Source organism: Electrona antarctica (genome assembly GCF_951216825.1).
Source record: "Electrona antarctica genome assembly, chromosome: 5".
Taxonomy (NCBI): Eukaryota; Metazoa; Chordata; class Actinopteri; order Myctophiformes; family Myctophidae; genus Electrona; species Electrona antarctica.
This window is the reverse complement of record NC_136810.1, coordinates 6441511-6467094: the sequence shown is the minus strand read 5'-3', so window position 1 is coordinate 6467094 and position 25584 is coordinate 6441511. Positions and strand designations below refer to the sequence as shown.

The following is a 25584-nucleotide window of genomic DNA, read 5'->3' as shown; positions in this document are numbered from 1 at the left end:
GAATTATCATTGTGTTACCACAATGACAGATGTCACTGTGTTACCAGTTACCACAATGACAATTCTTGCTAGATTTGCCAAACAATCAGAGGCTTGGCCCCAGACATGTGTATCAGTGATGGCCCCAGACATGTGTATCGAGTCATCAACTGCAGAGTTTGTTTGTTCTCGCTATCCGTTGTGAACTTGTGATGCACAACTTGTGCATAATAGTCATGCATATCAGAACAGAACTACGGTATAAAAACCCACAGAGCTAAACAGCCTCTCACTCACTATACCTACACAGGCAAGCAGTCCCAAATCAGATTGGAAAGACATTCTGATTCTGTGCAACTATAGATTGTGCTGTCCAAGTTGATATGAATAACAATTTTGTTTTAGTGTACAGTACATATAGTTGATGTTGAGCTGCACAGGACCTAATCCATGATACAGAATACAGACAGTACAACTAGTTGTACCTGACAAATGGTTTGCATCATTTGCACGCGCACACACACACACACACACACCTGGACCCCACATCAAATCCCCTTAACACCTGGGTGCATGTAGTATACTGTATATTAGAATAATATACCTACAGCCCCATGTCTGCAACTGTTTGAAAATAATAAGCAAAGAGAAGCACAATGGAAAGAAACGAGTTAGGGAGACATGACACACTAGGGTGGGGTGGGGTTTGTAAATGTCTTTACAACACTGGACAGGCACCAGGACCACACAACACACAAAGACACATTCAATATTAGGGGAAATGGTTTAATTTGGAGACAGAGGCAAAGAAACACACCACACATGAACAAACATTGACCAAATAAACATTGAGTCTTTCTTCTACACACTCCGCTATGGGAAAACAGAAAACTCTACACAGGTAAAAGCAAAGCCCAAAGAAAAAAAGTTAACTTCTACCAAACTAAGACAATTATCCACACAAGTTGTCTAAATCCTGATGACCACACAGAACCATGTGGACAGCACAATACTAAACATGAAACTTACCACGTTTTAGAGGATCCCAATCCCCCCACCCCCACAAAGGAAACTGAGTAAGTGATCGAGAAACACTTAAGAGACCCAAGTAAATAAAATCAAGCATATTTTAGACAAAAACTAATGACCAAAATTGCTTGACACCACCAAGAGGCCAAACTCCAGACCCAGTCAAGGCCAGGCCACATTGAGAGGCCAGACAATTGTTTTCCAATATAGATTTCTTTCTTTAATTTCCAATATAAAAAGCTCCACTGGTACAAAATACATATGAACAACCAGTTGTAGAAATTGGAAAGCCTGTGTTTCGTCATGTATTTTTTTTAAATCCCACCCAGTTCAAAAAGTTGAACAGAAAACTAGCGTATGTTTACAGATCACATCAAGATGTACCACTTTGGCTTTTCTCAAGACAACACAAACATCAATCAAATGAATTGTAGAACATGAATTAATTCATAACTATTATCAGACAAGAAAATCATACAGGGCAAGATTATTTTTTTTCCTTTTTTTTCCTCTTTTCTTTTTGACCAAGACAATATCTATAGATGCAAAGCTACCACAGTCAAGATAGCACTTTAAAAGTAGGAAAGAACACAAGAAAGTGATCAGAAAGTGTCTAAGATTGAAGTGTTGGTGTGATGGAAGCCCCTGAAAGGAGTCTCAACCGCCCACGCTGACCAGTGTGTACTTTACATTGTGCTTTTACATTTACCATAACACTTTACTATACACCAGAGACCAGACACAGCTACAATAGTCTGTAGTCAGTAGAGTGTAAATCAATGGTCAATTTAATTTTTTGTTCATTAACCCATGTTTTAGAACCCCAACTACACGCTTGTCGGACCAAGGCATGTTGGGAGCAACGATGCGATTTGCTCAAGCCAGACTTTGTGTGTCGGATAAGTGTGTGCACCCCGACTAATATCACTGCGTAGATATTAGTCTGGATCTTCGGTTTGGAAGATTTATTTCCAAGGGGCTGAAAAAAACAGATTCCAACATCACAGCAAAAAAAAAGTCTCACTATGAATAGTGGGCTGATTGGTCACACACAACTCTGGGGTGAGCAGAATGTGAGTCAAACTGAGTGCCAGACCAATAGCTGACCAATAACTGACCAATAACTGCTCAGGGCATTTCTTTTCCCCCTGTGGTAGAAGTTCTTTGAAATATATATTTAAATAACTTTAGACAAATGATCAATTGCTTGCTTTGTCTGTGGTTTGTATCATAAAGTGTTATGGTAACTTCCAATATTTCCCACTCACTGACAAGAGGATTAACCATTAAAACGGTCTTGGGGAGTTGAATGTAGCTCTATATAAACTTGACTAATTCGTTCAAATCCAGTATATTACAACACATATTTAGCAATAACTGAACACACAAGTGGGGGACAGAGCATTCATGACACTGGAATAAATATACAAAAAGGCCAACTGCAGCAATCTCTAACCAAGGCCTAATATGTGTAGGCAGTTTCTAGACGTATATGGCACTTTGAATATTGTATTGCATTTGGATATAAAAACACTGAAAAAAGCACATGCCCATATTAAAAGTGAATTAGTGGTACCATGGTAATTTGGGTATATACAATCACCTATACAACAGTACACGAAAGTGACCATTCCCCATAATTGTGCTTAACTCTGGCATTGCTCTAACCAAGGAAAACTATACAACACCCTTGAGTGCCATTTGCAATTTGGTACCATTTTTGGAATTTTATTAAGTGGAGAAAAAAAATCCAAACCATGAAAGTATCAGATGAGAACTGTGCATCTTGTGTCTTAAATCCCTCGTGTGATAGAACACACAAAAATACCCTGAGTAGACAACTTTTTAGCGCCATCAGGTACGCAGTTTTTGGGAACCCTTTTTCTTTTTAGGGGAGGGGTGGGGGGGGTGTAATGTAATATAGTTAGTTATCAGGGTTACATCACCTTACAGAATAGCAGGCAGCGAGTTCCACCCCCATAAAGACAGTGTAAACCTTGTGTTGAAAAATGGAATGCATTTGTAAACCAACACCGTTTTGGTGGATTTGATAGTACAGGCTTAACATGTACTGTGCCAGGTGTATGCCCAATACATACCACTACTAAGTCAATCTATAAACTTATCCAGCAAAGAAAAAGTATGTATGTATGTCTATGTACTTGGTGTATATGTATTTATACAGTATACATTATGAAATGTATAGAGACCCAGATTGTGTCTTGTGTCCCAAGTGATCTCTTCTTCAGGGGCTCCCACATTTGGTGTCAAAAAAAAAAAAAGTTAGTCTTTGAGAGAAAAATTCGATACTATCACAAGAAAAATAATAGTTGTGAACTTAAGCGAGTTTGACACATGGGCACTTACAACATTGTAATTAATTATCTTCAATATGTGGCATCCATACTAAACCAAAGTGAAACATCCATTAATCAAGTTAACAAGAAATTCACCAAAATCTAACAAGACGTACCATAAGAATTAACACCAAATTGATCTTTTTTCTTAAAGGAAGAAAAAAAATAGCCTATATATACTCAAGATGTGATGCTTCAAAACAAAAAGGACATTTCTTTCCAGAAGTTAAAATCACAACTAACGCAGAGAGCAAGAATGCATTTATTTGACTATAAATTACACTTAAAGGCTGTGTTGATCAAGCAAACTTATTTTAGTCCTCTTTAAAAATGTGATAGGCTTAAGACCCCTCCCCTTCCCCTCAACATAGATGACATTACAACATAATCTACAAAAAACCCAAAGTTTGCCTGGGTTTCTGTTAGTTAAACCTCTATAGATTCAATGGTATAAAATATAGGTAATCTAAGTGTGCATTTTAAACCACAGATTGTCTATTTGTGAATCAGTTCTACAAAAGTTGACTCATGTAGGTAGTCATTTCTCTAGACAGAGCAAATGTACCTTTTATTGTGCCGTCAATATTTTCAAAAAGGAAAAAATAGGTAAATACACTTAATATTTTCATAATGACCAAAAAAAAACAACAACAAGGAAACAAAAACAAAACAGAATACACTTTTTCTTTTAATTTTTTTTTTCTTTTCTTTTTTATAACAGCCTTGGTGAAAAACTTTACACTGCCCGCAAAATGTAGAAACCATTACAGATCACTGAGGGGTTTTCTGGTCAGACTTTTAAAAGTGTTGGAAAGTGGTCTGTAGTATTTATTTTCGAAGCCAACATATTGCTAATGGCACCAAATAGCACAGCTGTGTGCGCCAATCCCTGTATTCAACTTTCAAGTGAACTTTTTACTGAGAGAGGTAAAAAGCAAAGCAACATAAAAAAACGAGCAAACTTAAAAATAAAAAAGAAATCCCACAGGCTTTAAAAATATTTTTGCTTTAAAAAAAAAATAGGGAAAAAAAAAAGTCTCAAATTAATTGAGCGTAGGTAAGTTTTCACATTGATTGGCTTGACCTCCCCTCCATCACATTTTGTATACAGGAAACCAAGACAAAGGAATATGCATGCAGAAATCAGGTTGAGCTAAGGTCAAGGGTCAGTGGATGGCCAGATATTGGTCAGGCGAGCTTAGAGAGACATCACAGACAATGGTGGGATGATGAGGCCAGGAGTTTGGCTTGGCTTTCAACACCATGAAGACATGCTAGGCTAATGATGAGCAAACAGGCATGGAGATTTGTTCTAAAAGGAAGAAAAACACAGAAGAAAGGGGGAGAGAGAAAATAGAGAGAGAGAGAGAGAGAGAGAGAGAGAGAGAGAGGAGAGAGAGAGTTAGGGCCACAGCACAAGAACCTTTCAAACATGAGGCAAGACCAACAAAAACAATGCCAATCACCACATAAGGACAGTGGTGATGCTTCACCCACATACACACAAAAACAATACAAAGATTTAAGGAAGTGACACCACCAGATGTATGGTAGAGACTCTCCAGCATGCACGAATAGTATACTTGGCACCTAAAAAAAGATCCATCTGGGACCAGTCCCTTGTGAGACTTGATGGATGGAATGATTGGAAGAAGACATTACTGGAGAAGCAGAGAAAGAGGTAGCCTAGCTTCAGGTGGCTTAGGGGAGGGGGGAGAAGATAAAGTTGGTAGTAAAGATTGAGGGTAGAGTGCAAAAGATTCACATATTAAGGATGACAAACAAATGATCAAGACAGACTAAGGCCAAAACAACAAGGACTGAAGCTCTGGTTTTGGACACCAATTGGACTGGCTTCAATCAAGTAAAATATATATATATAGAAAAACAGATCCTTAGTCAACCTGTATAGCATGACTGGAAGGCAATGAAATGGTATGGAAAATAAACCTGATGCTCACCCCTCAACACATTACACAAAACCTCCCATCAAACACTGGCTCCAGTGATAGTCATAAATAATTATAAATTAAAACATTTAACATGAACCAAATTACATGTTGAAACTGAAAAATGGGCTTACAGTTAAAAAAAAAAAAAAAGGGGGAAGGAACATCTTGTTTTTTCCTTAAAGAACAGATCAAGAGTCTCCCTCCAGTGGTTGGTGTGGGCTCAGACAAGACCCTGTATGCCACCCCCCCTCCCCCCAGGGAGTCTCTAACCTTGGCTGGAGGGCGAACTTACCCTAGCAGGGCTAACATGAGAGCTGGGGAGGGGGAAGAGGCCCTGAGGCCAGGATCAGTAGGGCTTGCTGTCATTCTTGGAGCGTTTGAGTTGCACTTTGAGCCTCTTCATGCCGATCTGGAAGCCGTTCATGGCCTGGATGGCAGCCTGCGCCGACACTGGATTGTCATAGCTGATAAACCCTGTGGGACAGAGAGGGACAGAAGAGGGGTAAAGATGTGTCCCTGGCCATAGCTGATAAACCCTGTTTGGCCATAGCTGATAAACCCTGTTTGGCCATAGCTGATAAACCCTGTTTGGCCATAGCTGATAAACCCTGTTTGGCCATAGCTGATAAACCCCGTTCGGTCATAGCTGATAAACCCTGTGGGACAGAGAGGGACAGAAGAGGGGTAAAGATGTGTCCCTGGCCAGATTGTACCGTGTACATAAATCATGACGATGACACACTGCAATTTGGCTTGCTAAGCTCCTCGGATCTCGGCTGCTCTGCTGGGAGCCCCTTTAAATCTAGTTAAGAGCCGGTACAAATAAAAGCACATATTGATCTTGAAATTCTATTAACCCATTTTGGGCGGGTAGTGGCGCGCTATGAGCTTGTAGGTCTGCTATTTTTGAAAAATCGAAGAAACAGCTTTTTCAGAAAACTGTCAGGATGTAGAAGACATTTTTAGAATCTGATCTCAGGTCAGAATGGGTTAAGGGAGTACATTATTTAAAAAAAACCAAGGACCAACTAAGGACCAATTAACCACTTAAACTTAACTAGTTGATGGGAATACCCTAGGGCTGTTTAATACTACATTCTCTAGTATTTCCCAAAGCAGTGTCACATTTGTACTTAGGGTGCGTTCGGAAATGCGCACCGGGAGCGCACTCGCCTATTAGTTTGCATTGCACAGTGCGCTATTTCCGAACTAGCCCTTAGAAGCCGTCTGGGCACCTAGGCTGGTAATCCTGTCTGACAGCATGTGGCAGGTTTGCATCTAGATGACCTTTGCTGTGTGTCAACTGTCAACCACCTCATCTCTATCCCCTTTTCCTGTTCGTCTACTGTAAATCTATCAATAAAGGCAGAAAAGGCCCACAAATATTGTAGGAAATATGTATGACTGTAAGCAATGCATCTACAAATTGTGCAATGAGCAATGTGATTGTGATGTCCATATCAAATAAACAAACAAACATAAATGGGACTGCAATGAATTCATGTGTAGTACTTTGAAATTAAATTAGATTGAAATTAATTAGATTGGACAAGTGCTTCTGTTAAGCTAATAATGTAGGCTACTTAAGTTCAGCCATGTACCATGTCAATATCCACATTACATACCAAAGCACTTGCTCAAATTGGTCTGTTTATCGATGAAGACTTTGGCAGAGACCACATTTCCAAAAGGCATGAACATCTGCAGGACGTCCTGGTCCCCAAATTCCTGGGGGAGGTGGTAGATGAACAGATTTGCCCCTTCTGGCCCTGAAATAATAAAGAAGATGGATACGTGAGTACTTTAGACATCATTTAGTTAAATTAATACCACATTTAAATTATCATACAAAATATACAATCCCAAAAGGTTAATCATACAAGTGTTTTAGATAATGGACAATAAAAATGAATACAGATTTTTAACCCATTTTGGGCGGGAACCCCTTTTGGTGTTTTAAACATTATGTTATAATTTAGCTATTGAAAAATAGCAGATCTACAAACTCATCAACTCACGAGCATGTAGGTCTGCTATTTTTGAAAAATCGTGAAAATATTTATTTCAGAAAACTGGAGGATTTAGAATCATTTTTTTTATTTTCGAGGTCAGGCCTAAATGGGTTAAGGCTGACCTTCTTTCTGGCTGCCAGCAGCAGCCTGCTGCAGCAGAGTCTGGCTGTAGAGGTTGGGCAGGGCGGAGGCTGTGTACTGCTGCATCCCTGAGTAGGCCTGGGTCAGGGCGTCCATGGAGCTGGCTCCTGAACCGTTGGCCATCGAGGCCCCAAGGCCGTTCATGCCCATACCTGCCCAAGAAAAGAAACCAGAAGAAAATGGACCCATTACATATGTGTAATGGATAATAACTAAGCAAGACATGTTAAAATGTCTATTTAAGCAATTATCAGATGCCATGCAAAGCATAGTTTTGTTAAAAAAAAAAAGAGGGGAGTTATGTTTATTTGTAGTAGTTAGTATTGTTAACAGCAATGTTTGGTTTTTTTAAACGCTAGCAGCTACTGGACGTGATCCTTTACCACTGAGACTGTTGAGGTTGTTGAGGCCCATAGACGTCCCTGTGAGACCCTGCAGGCTGCCAAGAGATGCAAGGGTATTCATGGCAGAACCCGCACTGGACATCGTACCAGCTGATGGGGACAGCACAGTACAGGTTACCACAGGGTATGTTCCCAACTCTCTGCAGTATTCCAAAATGTAGGCGCTTTACCATGAACAAGATTGAAGTCATTTTCAGCCAGTGACGCTATTGTATTAGGACGTATACATTTGGCTTTAAGGTTATGACTGGATGACATAGCAGCAGTCAGGCGAGGCAGAGACCAATCTGTCTCTTAATGAAGAGGGGGTCATTACCGCAGCAGCCAATATGCTGAACTCAGACAGAGGGAGCCAATGTGTATTTACGGACGAACCGGGAATTGGATCTCTCGTCAAAAAAATCTTTATGAGGGTGATTAACTCCCATAAAAATAAATGAGGGATGGCCAAGGGCTGTTAGGCAGCAGACACTGATAGGAGGGTTGGAGTGTGTTTGGGACTGAGTGTAATGAAAATGTTGTGAGAAGTAAATGCAGCTTTGAACAGTTCAGAGAGAGCAGTATTTATTTAGGTCTTAAGTTGTTTTATTTGCACATGCTTATTATGATACAAAGCAGAGAAGAGAAAGCACAAACCGGGAGAATGTTACCACAGTAGTAGTGAGGGAACAACAAGAAATACATGAGCACAGACAGTTGACAATAAAAGTAAAGGCATGAATGATTAAAAACGTCTGCTTTCCACTGTGGGTCACCAATAATAATTAAAAAAAAAAAATGTATAGCTCTATAAGGTGCTTTGGGTAAAAGTGCCTGCTAAATGACAAACACTTAAATTACCTGAACTAGTCAGAGCTCCCAGGCCATTGGCAGACATTGAGGAGCCACCAGAGGTCTGAGCTGCAGCCATGGTAGCAGCTATCGTGGCCAGGTTCTGCAGCTGCATAGTGTTCACACCTGATGGGGAAGGAATGAGAGGTCAGCCCACAATATCTATGGCGACTGTGGTTCAAGAGGTAGAGCAGGTCGTCCAATGATCCATGGGTCGGCGGTTCGAATCCCGGCTCCTCCTGTCTACATGTCAAAGTGTCCTTGGGCAAGACACTGAACCCCAAATTGCTCCCGATGTGCTGGTTGGTACCTTGCATGGCTTCCGCCGCAATCTGTGTGTATGACTTTGTGTGTGAATGGGTGAATGTAATGCACAATCTATGTAAAGCGCCTTGGATAAAGGCGCTATATAAATGCACCATTTACCATTTTTATTTATTTGATGATCAAACTTTATTCCAGCACATGTAGTCCAGTAGTTTCACACTAGTTAACCACTTTCAACCTGACTCCTATATTTTAAGCATGTCAAAATAGGTGAAGATTTTCAACATTTTAAAAAGAATAGAGAAAGCTTTTGCGATGCAACCCTGTGTGGTCTCGTGACATCATCAGGGATGGAGATGTGGAGACCCTGTTGTCCTAGTAAATGCGACCTGCTGTCGCAGTTAAGCCTATATATGGAGATCAATATTGGCCAACAACTCTACATCTGATCTCAAACCCTTATCTCCATATATGGATATATGTCAGAAGCTCAAAACCTGTTCTGACATTCCATATGTTGATCCTTCCCTATCCATCCTTCCTCTTCGATGTCTCCCTTTTGACTTGTATACCTGTCCATTCAAATTTCAAACTCTAGACGGGCCTGCCCCAAAGTTATTAGTGCAGCTGCGCCCGGCAGCCGGCGAAAGCTAGAGTTCTCAACAGGCCCGAAAATGAAGGCCCGGCCCTACCTGGGCCCTACCTGGGCACTCATGGCCCTACCTGGGCCCTCATCAAACCCTGTACACTCCCTACCTGGGCCTATCTTTTTGACGAAATGCTTATTAGTTTTTGTCACTTTTAGTCATTTGGACGAAACGCTTCATTAGTTTGACACATTTTAGTAATTTCCATCCTTGATAGTTTGTCTAGTTTTAGTCGAGGGAAACTGAAAAGGTCCGTCCGTATTACAATCACATCTTAAATTATATATTTTATGATGACTGTATTTTATGATGACTGAACAGTAGGCTATTATCAGTATATCTCAGTTTGAAGATTCAAATTATAGAAAATTGCATGCATGCACAGTTTGCACACACACAAGGACAGGATGCAGCCGTAATTCTGATATTTTTGCACGCACAATTGGCGGAACATTTCCATGCATTCTGAAACTGTTAGTCAAACCACTAAAATGTTCGTCTAGTCTCATCAACGAAAACTCACACGTCTTCGTCATATTTTAGTCAACCAAGAGAGCTGTTTAGCTCGTCAGCCTCGCCCTGAATCTTTTGTGTTTATTCCGTCAACATCAGATAAAGGGCGAGGTCGCTTCTCGCCCTCAGGTGTCTTACTGGTCATAGTATAGTATAAAGTATAAAATAGGCCTTAAGTGGTTAGGCAGTGATATGTTTGAACAAGTTACATTAAATTCAATACTCGTTAAATCGGTGTGCACTTAATTCAAACTCCATTACGTATAAGCCTAGGCAAATTGCCTCAATTCACCATGCTGAACATGCCTGCTAAATGTCAGTAATGTGATACAATCTTGTTGATGCATTGAGTGATTTGTTCTAAAGATACCAAAAAGACCTAGAACAATAACTAAAGGTGCACGATATAATCTGCGCCGATTTTTTATCGGCCGATATCTGCCTATTTATGCCGTATCGGTAGCAATCCGATCTCAAAATAACTCAAGATTATTTTCACTGATATTGTTGACGCAATAACATGGCCGTCAATAGCTTTGTACTCAGAGCGGCCAGCCTGCCTGTCTCGTTAAGAGCATCAGCTGTTAGTCGTTACTGGAGTGGAGTGCAACCGTAACAGGAACAGGATAGCCTGTCGCCTCTGTATTTAACCACAGAGATTGAGCACAGAATTAACCTCTCAGCTCTTAATGTTTCTGTTTTTAATGTCTGTCCTGGAATGTTCTGTTCTTCTGTAGTGTAGGAAGCCGTAACCTAGAGCCAGCTGTTGTTTCCATGCATACTGGCTTTGTTTCAGCCTCAACTCACTCACTGAATGTAAGACGGTGATAAACTAAACAATGTATTATTATGGTAAGCCTAGTTTTTATATCGCACAAAAGAAAACAATAAGCTAAAAAGAAATTATAAAAAACAAAACAATGAGCTTAACCCATTTTGGGCAGGAACCCCTTTTGGTGTTAAACATTGTTATAATTTAGCGATTGAAAAATAGCAGATCTACAAACTCATAGCGCGCCACCGAGTGGCGCGCTATGAGCTTGTAGGTCTGCTATTTTTGAAAAATCGTGAAAATATTTATTTCAGAAAACTGGAGGATTTAGAAGATTTTTTTTAAATGTTGAGGTCAGGCCTAAATGGTTTTAACAAAACACTTTTGTCTCTCTAATGTGAAGTTTGTGAACCCCTGTGCAAAACATGTGCAGTTGAGAAGGGGTCAGTCACTTATTAAAGTTTATATTTTATTTTGCATTTTTCTACATTTAATTTGTTTACTCATCTCGTTCAGTAGCCATTCAGTAGTGAAAATAGTATATTTATTGATTGAATACTTTTCTCAAATACATTTTTTGTACCCATGGGGCCTAGGCAAGGTCTGCTATTTTTGAAAAATCGAAGGACTGACACAGAAACATAGCTTTTTCAGAAAACTGTCAGGATGTAGAAGACATTTTTAGAATCTGATCTCAGGTCAAAATGGGATAATCGGAATCAGTATCGGCAGATATAAATAAATAAAAATGACCCACCTCCTAGCCTCTGCATGCCACTGAAACCAGACTGCTGGCTAGAAGATGTAGCCTGTTGGAGCAACTGTAAAGGCAAGAAAGAAGACCGTCAACACCGTGTTCAGGAATCAGAGAGAAAAAGGCACTTGGAGGAGGAGTGAGCATGTTCCACTTACCGCCAGGTACTGTGGAGTGAGAGAGCCCAAGCCTGCCAGGTTTCCCCAGGTGGAGGCGCTGTTGAGCTGCTGCATCTGCTGTGCTAGCTGCTGCTGCAGTCGCCTCTGTTCCTTATCCCTCTGTGTGTCTGCAAACTTCGCCACCATGGGGGAGGTGCAACCCTGTGCCAGGGATGAGGGAAGGAGGCATGGGAGAATAGTTTAGGTTAGGCCCGCTCAATAGAAATACATTTATGCTTTACTCTCATTATATATATAGCCAATTACAATACAAGAATGCATTCATTTTAGAGGTAAAAAATAAATAGATAGAGGTATGATCCTAAGCCTTATGATTAGGTTTATGTTTTAACGTTTGTATTGCATTCCTATCCAAGCCAACACATGCAGGACAACTGCCATGCATCGCCAAGCCACATCACATTCCAAAAGAGGAGCATGGGACAATGCTGCAGAACTTTACGCATTGGGAGGATCTGAATCCAGTCCCCACACACGCACACGCACACACACGCACACACAGACACACACACACACACACACACACACACACACACACAAACACACACACACAGGAGATGGAGACATGACTTTAAACAGACAATTAAACAAAGACATGTCAAATCAGCAGACATAAAGAAAGACATTTGTAAGGGAAAAATACAACAAATTGCACCATAACTCACAAACACATTGATCAGACAGACTCACGGAACGGACGAACATGCGGTGTAGTCTCTTGTGAGTTGAGTGCTAGACAGGGGGGGGACAGGCTTGACAGGGAAAATGGCGTTTTGCAACACTAGCACCTCCCATGGCATCAGGGATCTAATGGTATAGGGACAGGAAAGGTGCCAGCACCGCTGGGGCCCCTTTTAATCTAGGAAGCTCCATGTTATGTTTGGTTGGGCTCCTAATTAGACTTGGTCCAATGCTTCACTGGGGAGCCTCTGACCCGCTAGCAGTCAAGTTACTCATGCTCCACTTGCTGAAAGACTACCGAATAACTTGAGGACGCGGACCCAGTTTCAGGAGGAATCAAATAGGACAGTTGTTGCTGTCTCGGGTAATGTCTTTGTTAACCTATATTCAATGGGAGCGGTCTCTTTTCCCTGTGGTCCTAAATATGGATTTAATATGGGAGGGAGGCTAAGATGGCTATAAAGCCCCAGAGGTGTTTTCTCTGAATCAATACACAGCTCAAAATAAAGGAATGAAGGCAATTCTTGCCCCGTCTTGTTAGCACTGAATTCACTGCTATGCAAATGGGCGATTTCTCTAGTTTTGTACACTCATTGTCCATAAACCATGTGATTTTATAATCGTCAAGCTAGCTTTTGGAAATGAGTCATGCTCTATGAGAATGAATGTCTTCTGTGTTGAGTGTCATCTTTCCAACACAGGGGGGGGGGGCAGCAGCATGTTCAGGAGAAGAGGGGGGAGGGGGTGAGAAGTAGGTGCTAAGGGGTACAGTACCTCCATAGTCTGAGAGTGATGCATGGTTTTCATTGCATTCTGTGCCATTGCCCTGGTAGCAAAAGTGACAAACGCACAGCCTGTAGGGGAGGGGGGGGAACAATAGGAGAGGGGAGGGGGAGGGGGGGGACAAGAAGAAACAAAAACAAGACAAAAAGGTTTGGACAACTCGTTATGAACCCCAAAAAACAACACAATTGTACAAAGAATGGCAACAACTCCCAAGACAAGCACACAGACCGCCCTCACTGGTTAGCACACGGAGAAAGAACACAGAGAATAACAGTAACGACAGTCACATGAGCACAGTAACAGTGATCGACGGATAAAAAACACCAACCCAGAAAGAGAGCTTTGTACATAATGGTGACACGATGAGACAATAAATGTGATTATGTACACATGAAACACACACACACAAATACACACCGAACGGCTTCAGGTGACAGCATATATATATATATATATATATATATATATATATATATAGATTAAGTATATAGATACTTAACATATTAATGTCAAAGGGTGTCTGATAAAGTTCAAATTACAGCTTCATCACATGGTCGTTAACCAGAATATAGGGGGCTCATTATTGAAGCTGTAACAGACTCTCTGGAGGAGGATTATATTATATCGTTTGTGCACATCCCAAAAAACGAGCTCGCAGCACTCTGGCGCTTTCATGGCGTCTTATGCGGCACCGTTAGCTAGCTCATGGGATGCTGCAGCAGGCAGGCTAATTCCAGGTTTTGTGTGGAGTGTGATGGAGGGGGCAGAGAATGAGGAGCTGCCAGCTGAGCCCACGGAACACCAGCAACCAGGGGTTGCCAAGGTGACGGCTCATTGTTCGGGGCATGGAGTGCCGCGGCCCTCGCCCCAGTACCGCTGGAGGTAAAGCACTAGGACTATGAGAGTGGAATGGTAAAGTGGTGGCTGCCAGGCGAGGTGAATAGCACTCCAATAGAATATGGGTGATAGGTGGGGAGGAAGCAGGGTGAGGAATAAAATAGGGGAATGAAGGCAGGCCCTGTATTATTAAAGCTGCTATAAGCAATAATGTCTTTTTTGTATTTATTTTATTACATTATATACAGCCAGCAATGGGTAGAAACGCTCCCAAAAAAAAGGTAGTCTCTCCCCCTTTTTGAAACTAGCTCCTCGCCACTCGCCCTACACACTTCCACTTGGTTTGAGCATAGATATATAAATAATAGAGACGGCACCGGAATCCCCCTCCCATCCACTTGCATTGCATTGCGTCTCGGTTATTTATATATCTATGCTCAAACCGAGTGGAAGTGTGTAGGGCGAGTGGCGAGGAGCTAGTTTCAAAAATGGCCTCTGTGACACATCTAGAGGCCGCAATCTGCATTCAAACATTTTCCTAGAAGCTTTGTCATTTGTCGATTTGCCTATCTTACTTCCTGATTGGTTAGTCATTGCCACCGGGTTCTCTTTTTCGACCAATGACAAAGCTTCTAGGAACATATTTGAATGCAGATTGCGGCCCCTAGATGTGTCACAGAGACTACTATTTTTGAGTGGTGTAAACCACTCCTACAACTGGCTTTGTTAGTTTTTTTACGTGTCTGTCCGTACCAAAAAAAAATGAGCATGGTTGCCATGGTCACCCAGTTCACACGGGTGTGATTTCATTACGTCAGACATTACGTCAAACCACAGCTGATCAGTCTATATAAGACCTTACACCACTCAGTTCACACGGGTGTGATTTTTTTAGAGCGTTCTACCCATTGCTGGCTGCTTTAACCCAGTCTGAGCGGGAACCCCTTTTAGTGTTTTAAACATGTTATAATTTAGCTATTGAAAAATAGCAGATCTACAAGCTCATAGCGCGCCACCGAGTGGCGTGCCGAGTGGCCACCGAGTGGCGCGCTACGAGCTTGTAGGTCTGCTATTTTTGAAAAATTGTGAAAATATTTATTTCAGAAAACTGGAGGATTTAGAAGATTTTTTTTTTTTTTTTTCGAGGTCAGGCCTAAATGGCTAATGAAATGTGCGACTGGTGCGCTACGCAGATGGCGGTGCTGGTCAGGTGCTCTGAGCACCCCGGCAACGTTTAAGGGAGCACGTACCTCTGCTCAGTCCGTCTGGTCCCCGTAGGATTCGGCACTCCTCGATCTGTCCGAAAGATCCGAACATCATTCGGACCTCGTTCTCGCCATATTTCTTCGACACCATTCCGATGAAGAGTTTTCTGTCTTCCACCGCTGGAAGAAAAGACACGTTTATAGTGCTATATGAAAATGCTAACTATATAGGATGCTAAACAAATTTGTAACCCCTCGTCACAATGTCACATGTTCTACTTAGAAAATGCCAGCTTGTTGTACATGCCATTCCCTTTGGTACATTGGAGTGGAAACTGGCTAGATGGGACAACCATTTGAACACATTGAGTGCCACCTGGTGGACAAAAGTGGTGGTGCTTGGGTGCCACCGGATCAGAATCTGTTTTAGTATGACACGCGTCCGGTTTTGGGTTCCATCTTGGATGCTAAATTATTAGCGTTAATGCCAGCAAGCTAAAATAGGTCAATCCTTGCTCTAGAAAACTCCAATGTTCCAATCGCGATCACCGGATAATCACAAAGAACCTCCAAACATCGGCGATTTGTTCACAATCATGGACAGCACAGTAGTTTCCGAGAAAAGAGTGTGCAAAGGCAGCGGCTAATACAGAAGTTAATGGCTATGGAAAAACAGAAACAGTGCAGGGCCCTAGCAACCGTGCATAGCAACCGGAGCGGTTCCAAAAATGAAACACAGCAAGGCTTTCTTATAGCGATATCACACCTTAAAACGAGCCTGCTCGTCATGAGCGCCCCGCGTAATTAATTTATAGGACGAGTATACCCGTACTTAGGATCGGCTAGTGCCATTCCTTGATTCCGATTGGCTGATTTCCGTTTAGTAGACATGATTAAGAGACTAATCTACTCCTTAGATCAGTTTATATCAATTACAGGTGCGTTGTTTGCTTATAAAGTGATCCAGCATATCTGACAGCGAAGGGGATCGCATGTTTTCCTTACAAGGCCCGGCCGTGCGGGGCTTCGAAGCACCTCCCGTGTGGGACATCAAGAGACCAAGGGGTTTCGATCGGGGCTTGTAAAGAAAACAAGCGCTCCCCAACCCTGCAAACCATCTGTGCTGAAAGGCTACATAGCTAGGCTAGCAGCTCAGAGTATTAGCTAAATCCGGAATATTTTGTCATTTTTCTATTGAACATCTTAGATACAATGCGATTGAGCTAACAATTACGTTCTATTTCTCTATGTGTTTGTTTGGGAAATGTTGAAGTCTAATACAGCCCGTCTTGACTGGCTGAGTAAACGAACACTCGTCTCTGAGACGGGAACTACTTTCTTGTAGAAGCTGTGCGTGTAGTGAATTATTAATTGGGACGTATCTAATCTATTATTTTCATGTTGCCATAATGTGTAAGCGTTTTAGTAAAGCAATAAGCCATGGGAGGTCTCAGTTTACCTCCATTGTATAATGGGTGAGAATATTGGAGACACTCTGTTAGTGCCTTGTGTCTACCTATGCCTCTCAGCCATTACAAAATAATGCAACTGCAACCTCTAGTGGCTTATTGAGTAGGGGTAATGATTGAGTAGCATCCTTTTAAGGAGAGGGAGAGAGAGAGAGAGAGAGAGAGAGAGAGCGAGAGAGAGAGAGAGATTTTATTTATTAAGTGATTGAGTACAAGGTACAACATAGTTCTTGACAGTTCAAAACCATACACACACACATAGTCAAACAAACAAAAATCAATCGAGGCATTGGTTTCTCAATACATTACACATGCAGAGACATCGTAACTACTCCCACGCAAAGTTTAATCATTTTTCCATCACACCATCCTCATACATGCATTTGTGCTCAGACTCTCTCCTTCACTCATACACCTACACACACCCACAGTAGCTACCATAAAGATAGAACGAGGGCAACCCCCCCCCTGACACACACACACACACACACACACACACACACACACACACACACACACACACACACACACACACACACACACACACACACACACACACACACACACACACACACACACACACACACACACACACACACACACACACACACACACACACACACACACACACACACACACACACACACACACACACACACACACACACACACACACACACACACACACACAAGGTTTGAAGTGCCGGGTGACACTGCAGCTCCAATCCACCTACAGCGCCTCAACAGTTCATTAAATAGTTTTTTTGTACTGTCCTCTGCCATTGTTCTCTCAATATTTCATAGGTGATTTCCAATTTTGAAGGGAAGGTGCTTCTTTATATTTCAGTTTTGCAACAGTTTACTTTACTATACTAAAGATGAAAAAAAGAATGTTCCTACCTGTTGGATGTCTTTCCTCTATATTTTGAAAAAGACAAATCATAGGTGTTGTAAACAAAACTGTGCATTTACAATTTATATGTTAAAAATAAATCAATCAATATTCTTATTCTCTTAAAGGGGAAAACCACCCATTTTCAACATTTTACAATGTCATTAATATACCTTAGAGCTGTTGTGTGGAGATAATAAAAAGTCCCCCCATTCTGTGTTTCCTAGAACTTTTAAGTATGAAAAAATCATTAATTAATGTTAATGATTTTTTCAGACCTCTTGGAAACACAGAATGGGGGGACTTTTTTTTATTATTTCCACACAACAGCAGTTTAATATTAATGACGTTGAAAATGAGTGGAATGCCCTTTTAAGTCTAACTTTCTCACAATACCAGAAGACATGTATGTGTGCAACATTTTAAACATCTGTCAGAGTTCATGAAATCAAATTTATTAAGCTTATCTCTAAGACTAATCAAGTATAAACTGATGACTATAATGTATTACACCAGATTTTCATTAGCGGTCAATATGCGTTGTAAATATAGTTTAGCATTATTCCATTCATTATACATGTTTTGAATGAATTGTTCATTAGCATTGATATGGATATTATATACAACACCTATAAGTGGTCTCTTTTTATCCCCTCCTTTTTTTTAACCATGTCACATAATTTAGTTGAAACCCCCCCCCCCCCCACCCCCCCCTCCAATATCCAAATTGAAGATGGGTTTGTCTTGTGGTTTATGCAATTTTAAAGGGGGGAATCCTGCTCAGTATACCTCTAAGCTAAAATGGAAAAACTAAAAACCACATCACAAAACCACAATGTTACTGAAAAATACTCATGATGAAGTGGCATCGGCACCTTCCTTCCGTCTTCATCCACTTCCTTCCCCTCAAGTCTCTAGTCTATGACAAATGACTGCTTTATCATCCACTTACTCTCTCCGTTAGCTCCTCTGTCTGTACCTGCTCTCCTCTGTTCCCTCCCAACCGCATGTGCAAAGCCCTTAATCCCATCTACACCATACAGAAACTGTGTACTGCAGGCGGAGCATTCCCCAACCTTAGTGTTGCTATCTTGTTTCGAATAGTGACTCATCACAACAGCATTATCTCCCTTTGAAAAGACGCCCTTTCGTCGCAAAATTTAATCTCGCTGAGGAAGTTCACGTTGGACATTAGCCCAAGCCCCCCAGCACCCACCCACCCACCCACCTCCACTCTGACACCCATTGGCTGGGTGTCACAATACGTCTCCAATGATGTCACTCACCGGTTGTTTTCTCGCTGTCGGCAGGTTTCATCTGGATGGGATGATGCATCTGGTGGACAAGGAGGCAAAGGAATGAATGGTCAATAAAAAAAAAATCAATCAATGAGTGCAATATAAATCAAAAGTGTCCTAGTACCTCTGACCCATTTTGACCTGAGATCAGATTCTAAAAATGTCTTCTACATCCTGACAGTTTTCTGAAAAAGCTATGTTTCTATGTCAGTCGTTCTTCGATTTTTCAAAAATAGCAGAGATACAAGCTCGTAGCGCGCCACTCGGTGGCGCGCTATGAGCTTGTCGTCAAATTGCAGACTGACAGAAAGTTCCTGACTCCTCAAATATCGCGAGAGTTTGTTGCTGGGATAAAGAAAGGTCGATAAAGCAGATTTTCTCCTGATTTGTCTCGCTAAAAGAAGCCATTTTAGTATGAATATCTTGTAAATATTGTAATTTTCCTCTTGGTCTATAATCAAGGCTCCCCTTCCCATTGCCTTTAAAAGAAAATGTGCAAAAATAGCAAATCTACAAGCTCGCATCACAGAAATATTTGAAATTATATATTTTTGAGGGCCCCCTCCTATATACAGCTTTCGTCCTAACAAAATGTCCACAACAAACATTAAATGCTATTGACAATGAAGGGAAAATGTACGTCATCTTGTCCCCACACGTCTCATATTTACCATCGACAATGAAAGGAGAAATTAGGTCAAATGTTCTGCAAATATGACGTAGATTTGTGGCAACAGGCATTCTGATTGGCCAGTATGACATGATGCATGATGACGTACGATGATAAAAGCTCCCCTCACGTCACATGGGTATGATTTTTTTGAGTGGTGTAAACCACTCCTACAACTGGCTTTGTTAGTTTACGTGTCTGTTCGTACCAAACTATAAACCACTCCTACAACTGGCTTTGTTAGTTTACGTGTCAAAAAATTAGCATGGTTGCTATGGTCACCCAGGTGTGATTTCATTACATCAGACATTACGTCAGACCACAGCTGATCAGTCTATATAAGACCTTACACCACTCAGTTCACATGGGTATGATTTTTTTATATGGATATATTTTGTTTAAGTCTGTGGTTTTCACAGAATCCCAATACAAGGCACATCTGGAATTATCTTGGGAACCAGTGGGTCAATAATATCATGTTCGTCAGTGCTGGCTAGTCCAGACACTACACGGTGCAATCAACACTCAGGGTTTTACAGTACCAACATCACCACAGATGCAGAGCTCTTTTATCTTAAGTTCTTAACCCATTCAGACCTGAGGACGATTCTACAAAAGTCTTCTAAATCATTGACAGTTTTCAGAAAAAAATCTGTTTCTGTCAGTGATTCTCAAACTATTTCATGTCAAACACCCCAAAAATTATATGTAAACGGCCACAGACACCCATCTGAAAATATGTTGTTCCAGAGACCCCCCCCAGAAGCAAAGATTTGAGTTAAAAACGTTCTCTGTAAAAGCATGTAGTCAAAACTTTATGCCACATTTTCATGATTTTTCAAAAATAGCAGATCTACAAGCTCGGTGCCGCGCTATGACCTTGTAGATCTGCTATTTATCAATAGCTAAAGCATAACATAATGCTCAAAACACCAAAAAGGGGTTCCCGTCCAAAATGCTATAAAGTATTTTGTTGCGCCCTCCCCACCACCGCTAGACACACACCTCCACATCTCCCCCCTGAACGTTTATCCTCTCCTCAGACTATCCCTGCTCATTTTTAAGCCACCTTTGACCGAGGCCGTCTACTAGGGGATGAATTAAATCCTATAGTATCCAGTTTCACTTCTTTCTGTAGTGTAGGCTGGGCTTGTGACTGCATGTATCGATTAGCCCTACTCCTGTCAACATCCCTCATGCACATGCGATCCCTTTAACAGAAACAGTTTGCACACAAGCTGCCTTCATCCCTCTTCTAAAAGTATTACGCAGATACTCACTGTTGGGACTGGGAGTTTGTTGGCAGTGTACAATGTCCTTACACACCAGGGGATCATTAAATCACGCTAAACAATTGTTTGTGTGAATGCATCCATCCACACAGAATGTGAATTTTATGCACAATGAAGCGACAATGTTTGGAGTAAGGTATCCACAAATAGAGGCATCAACTATATAAATAGATTTTATGATAAATTACTCGCTACAGATTTAGGCTTCATTTATTCGTCATATTGACTGCAGTCACATCATCTGCTTTGGTTACCAACAACAATCCGACATTGCAGATAGGACCGTGTGTAGCCATTCTCTACCATACCATCCTCATAAACGGCCTTGTTTCTGTACATTTCGAGAAGTTTAGTTTGTATGGAGGCATCCCCCAAAGTGACAGGAGCACCAAAGTCTGACGTAATTTCGTTTGCATTTAAACCCTCCCCCTTTCTAAATTCCAATAACTTTTTCATTCAATTATTAACATTTTCACTAGAAACATACTATCAAATATGAATGACTGACTGTTCTAACAATACAGAGAATCCTCCCTGACAATACCGCTGTCAGAGTTTGTTTATTTTTGGACCACAATTCTTATATGAGACGATTTAAGATGAAACTTCTGCGACCCTGGACCAGGGGATGAGCAAGTGACGTCAGGACTTGGTACAGATTTCACTGTCTGTCCGGCGTCCACTGTAGTGCGGACATAATGAAGTGACATTATTCCTATAAAACAAACATATGTTGCACTAATGTTCTCTCTTTTGTCCTCTCTCTTGTTTACTTAAATGAAAATACTCCTCACTCTCTGTAATGACATCACGTCAGTAGCGCTCGGGTCGCGCTACAAGTGACGTTTTGGATAGGTGCATATGTGACTTGGGTCACTTCATCTGGTCGTCGCAATCAGACTGAGACAGATCTCCTCATATCGGATTTGAAACCACCTCTGAATGTGACTCAAGTCAAATTTGAAAGAAATTGGATTCCATGTGACCTATCTGCATTTAGACTTATTTAACCCCTTTGTGTTTTAAGCATTGTTATACTTTAGCTATTGAAAAATAGCAGATCTACAAACTCATAGCGCAGCACCGAGTGCCGCGCTACGAGCTTGTAGGTCTGCTATTTTTTTTTAAATCGTGAAAATGTGGCGCAAATTTGGAATATATATTTTTTCAGAGCGAACGTTTTTAACTCAAATCTTTGCTTCTGAGGGGTCCCTGGAACAACATATTTTCAGATGGGGGTCAGAGACGAATTACATATAATTTCTGGGGTCCTTGATAAGAAATATCTTGAAGTGACAGATTCGGCTAGATTTGGCTGCCAGTGTAAATCAGGCCTTAGATTTATTGACAGACTTTACATTCAAACTGCTATAAGCAATAATATGTCAAGTTTTTTTGTTTTCAGACAGCCAGCAATGGGTAGAACTCTCCCAAAAAAATGTAGTCTCTCTGTTCAAAGATGTTCCTAGAAGCTCTGTCATTGGTCGAAAAAAACCTGGTCGCAATGACTAACCAATCAGGAAGTAGACAGGCAAATCGACCAATGACAAAGCTTCTAGGAAGATCTTTGAATGCAGATTGCTGCCCCTAGATATGTCAGAGACTAACATTTTGGGAGCATTCTACCCATTGCTGGCAGTCTGAAAAAGGGAAAAAAAGTCAGTAAAATATTGACATATTGCATATAGCAAGTTAATCCTTTCATTCAGAGACCCAGTGCAGATGTCTTGTCAGAACCTAAGGATAGCTATTTTATTTGCCATTGGCTCTTTAGCCATTCCTGTGTTTCACACTTGCTGCTATGAAACCTGAATTTCCCCCCGGAAGATCATTAAATGTTTATATCTTATAATAAAAGGGAGACAAGGATAATTTTATTTCACCCCATCTAAACCCACCCCACACAACCAGACAGAAGGAGGCGGGGCTAATATGCGCTATAGCCTGGAAAACCACAACATCTTCCAGCCTAAAGATATATTCTCCCTGATTGCATACATGGAACTGAATCTAACAGCTTTTGCATCAGCTGTGCTCACCAGCCGTGGGAGAAGAAAAAAAAAATACATGACAGAAAGCAAAAAGGAGAAATATATCTAAGCGCTGTGAAGTGAAGAGGCTTGGGAGACAGTTAGGAAATGTGGGTTGCTGGGTCTTTTGATTCACCTTCCTCTTTTCCCCCCCATGTTTTTGACAAAGACTAAGAGAAAAAGACAGATGGCTTGCTCGGTATGGGTACTTTTGAGCATCACTGGCCAAGGAGAGAGCGAGAGAGAGAGGGAGGGAAAGAGAGAGAAACACCAACGAGGAGCGAGAGGGAGCGACAGAGACAAGCTTTTCCACTGACGTGCAGGCCGAACCCACTCAACTGCAGTCAATGCCAGTAACAGCATGACTAGGGACCGGGGGGGGCATCAAGCTAGACTTTATTTGAAATGCCTGGCTGATTGATGCTGCTCCAGTGAGAAGTGGTTCTGCATGTGCAGCCCGCTGAACTCATTTATCAACCTGGTTGAACATGTTGGTACATGTTGTTACTGATGCTGGTGGTACCTCATTGACAGTGGCTCTTTTTCCCAATAGACTTGGATATTGATTTCATTGAGAGCTGGGGTTGTTTGGTATTTATTTAACCGGTTGGGAGTAGAGTAATTTTCAATCAGCAACAGGCAGGACAGACTTGTAGAGGTTTAACAAGCAATTGCACCTATTCCAGTCGACTGGGCTTTAAGAAATTGAGGCCTCAATGCTCTTTTTTTGCCATACTCCAGTCTCCATTGTTAGCTGACCTAAATTCTCGTTCAGTTAACAGGGAATAAAAATGTAGTTGTGCATATATGATTCATAAGGACAGGCATTCAGAATTTGTTCCCATTTTGTGGCATCGGAATCTTGGAGCAGCTGCAGTAACCTGCATTTTGGCCCAACACACTGACATGGGTTTGTGTTAGGTCTGCTGGCTCATCACTGTCCTTGTGCTGAGCCTCACGTTAAGCCTAATTTACTGTACGATGGCGCTGCGTGCCGAAAACACATTTCAGTTTGGGAAAAAAAAACGGACAGGGGCTCACAAGTAGAGTTAACCCATTTTGGGCGGGAACCCCTTTTGGTGTTAGCATTATGTTATGCTATGTTATGCATTATGTTTTTGATGAATTGAACATGGTGGACCCTCTTGTAAACAATTGTAATGCTTAATTGGGTCGTCCACTCACAGTTAACAGTCTTTGTATTGAGTTTGTGCTTGAAATGTACTGTAATTCTGCAAACTGTTAATAAATATTTCAATCAATCAATCAATGCTTTAGCTATTGAAAAATATCAGATCTACAAGCTCATAGCGCGCCACCGAGTGGCGCGCTACGAGCTTGTAGGTCTGCTATTTTTGAAAAATCGAAGAACGACTGACAGAAACATAACGTAGAAACATAGCTTTTTCAATTCAGGATGTAGAAGACATTTTTAGAATCTGATCTCAGGTCAAAATGGGTTAATTCTTGGCCAGCAAACAGCTCTGGATGTGAGGGGGACTCAAACAGCTCTGGGTGTGAGGGGGACTCAAACAGCTCTGGGTGTGAGGGGGACTCAAACAGCTCTGGATGTGAGGGGGACTCAAACAGCTCTGGATGTGAGGGGGACTCAAACAGCTCTGGATGTGAGGGGGACTCAAGCAGCTCTGGATGTGAGGGGGACTCAAGCAGCTCTGGATGTGAGGGGGACTCAAGCAGCTCTTACTCACCCCAGTTAAGGTCTTTATGTTGTGCAGGGCATTCTGGGCGTCCAGTGCAGCTTTTCTTGTATAAAATGTAACAAAACAGCATCCTGCAGACAGACAAAGACACATTGACAAAACAGGGGAGAAGGAAAAACAGCATTGAAATAAAATTGCATATCTTCCATATAAGGCATTTACAATTTAGGCATTTAGCAGACGCTCTTAATCCAGAGCGACTTACATTAAGCAATAACAAAAGCATGGCATACATCACATATATAAAAAGTAGTTATCATGAATCATGCGTAAACTAAGAACATAACAGTGGAGTATCTATGTAAACTATACATACTATATTATACATGTGTACTATAAAGTGCTATGACTACATAAAATGCAATTCTAGAGCTGTCTACGTAACAAGCTATAAGTCCGTTTAAAATACTATCTAAGTCTACATAATGTGCCATCTAAGGGGCTAGGCTAGGGCTAAGGAGAAATGAACAGTCAAAGTTAACACTGCTCAAGAAAAGGAGAAGAATGTATAAATGGCTAAAAGCATGTTGCTGTTGTCACATGATAGGAGCATGTGACACGGTATTCTTAGCACCAACTGTTAGACGGTGGTTGTGTGCAACACATGCAGGAAGCCTGCAGAGAGCGTAGGGGAAGATAACGAGACGGGTGAGGGTCTACTCTGCGGTGACCAGAAGCTTAGATGGCTGTCCATGGGACTACTGAGGCGTGCTGGACAGGTCAGCATGGCGCGGGGGAAAGTCAGGGCACGAGGATCCACAGACACAGAGTGAGAGTTGCTACCATTACATAATAAAATGTCCGTCTATCTCCTCCCTTCGTTCACCCCATACTCCAATAGCTCTCACTCTCTCTCTCCCTACTCTC

The 25584-nt window shown here is 41.5% G+C and overlaps 1 protein-coding gene across 2 annotated transcripts in view; it reads right to left on the bottom strand.

The window, feature by feature from the left end:
- Window positions 1–749: 749 nt before the first annotated feature.
- The window catches only part of LOC306923042 (CUGBP Elav-like family member 2), a 38957-nt gene continuing 14122 nt past the window's right edge, over window positions 750–25584 (bottom strand). The window contains exons 3-15 of one of the 2 annotated variants that reach the window (XM_079501025.1): window positions 24706–24788; window positions 18993–19041; window positions 17715–17732; window positions 15392–15526; window positions 13293–13372; window positions 11817–11978; window positions 11662–11725; window positions 8715–8831; window positions 7854–7964; window positions 7452–7622; window positions 6943–7086; window positions 5610–5791; window positions 750–4677 (exon numbers count right to left, since the gene is read on the bottom strand). In XM_079501025.1, the coding sequence (XP_079357151.1) occupies window positions 5664–5791; window positions 6943–7086; window positions 7452–7622; window positions 7854–7964; window positions 8715–8831; window positions 11662–11725; window positions 11817–11978; window positions 13293–13372; window positions 15392–15526; window positions 17715–17732; window positions 18993–19041; window positions 24706–24788 (1262 nt within the window). In that variant the 3' untranslated portion in view covers window positions 750–4677; window positions 5610–5663. The remainder of the gene's footprint in view (window positions 4678–5609; window positions 5792–6942; window positions 7087–7451; window positions 7623–7853; window positions 7965–8714; window positions 8832–11661; window positions 11726–11816; window positions 11979–13292; window positions 13373–15391; window positions 15527–17714; window positions 17733–18992; window positions 19042–24705; window positions 24789–25584) is intronic. The other variant, XM_079501026.1, reaches the window with a different exon arrangement.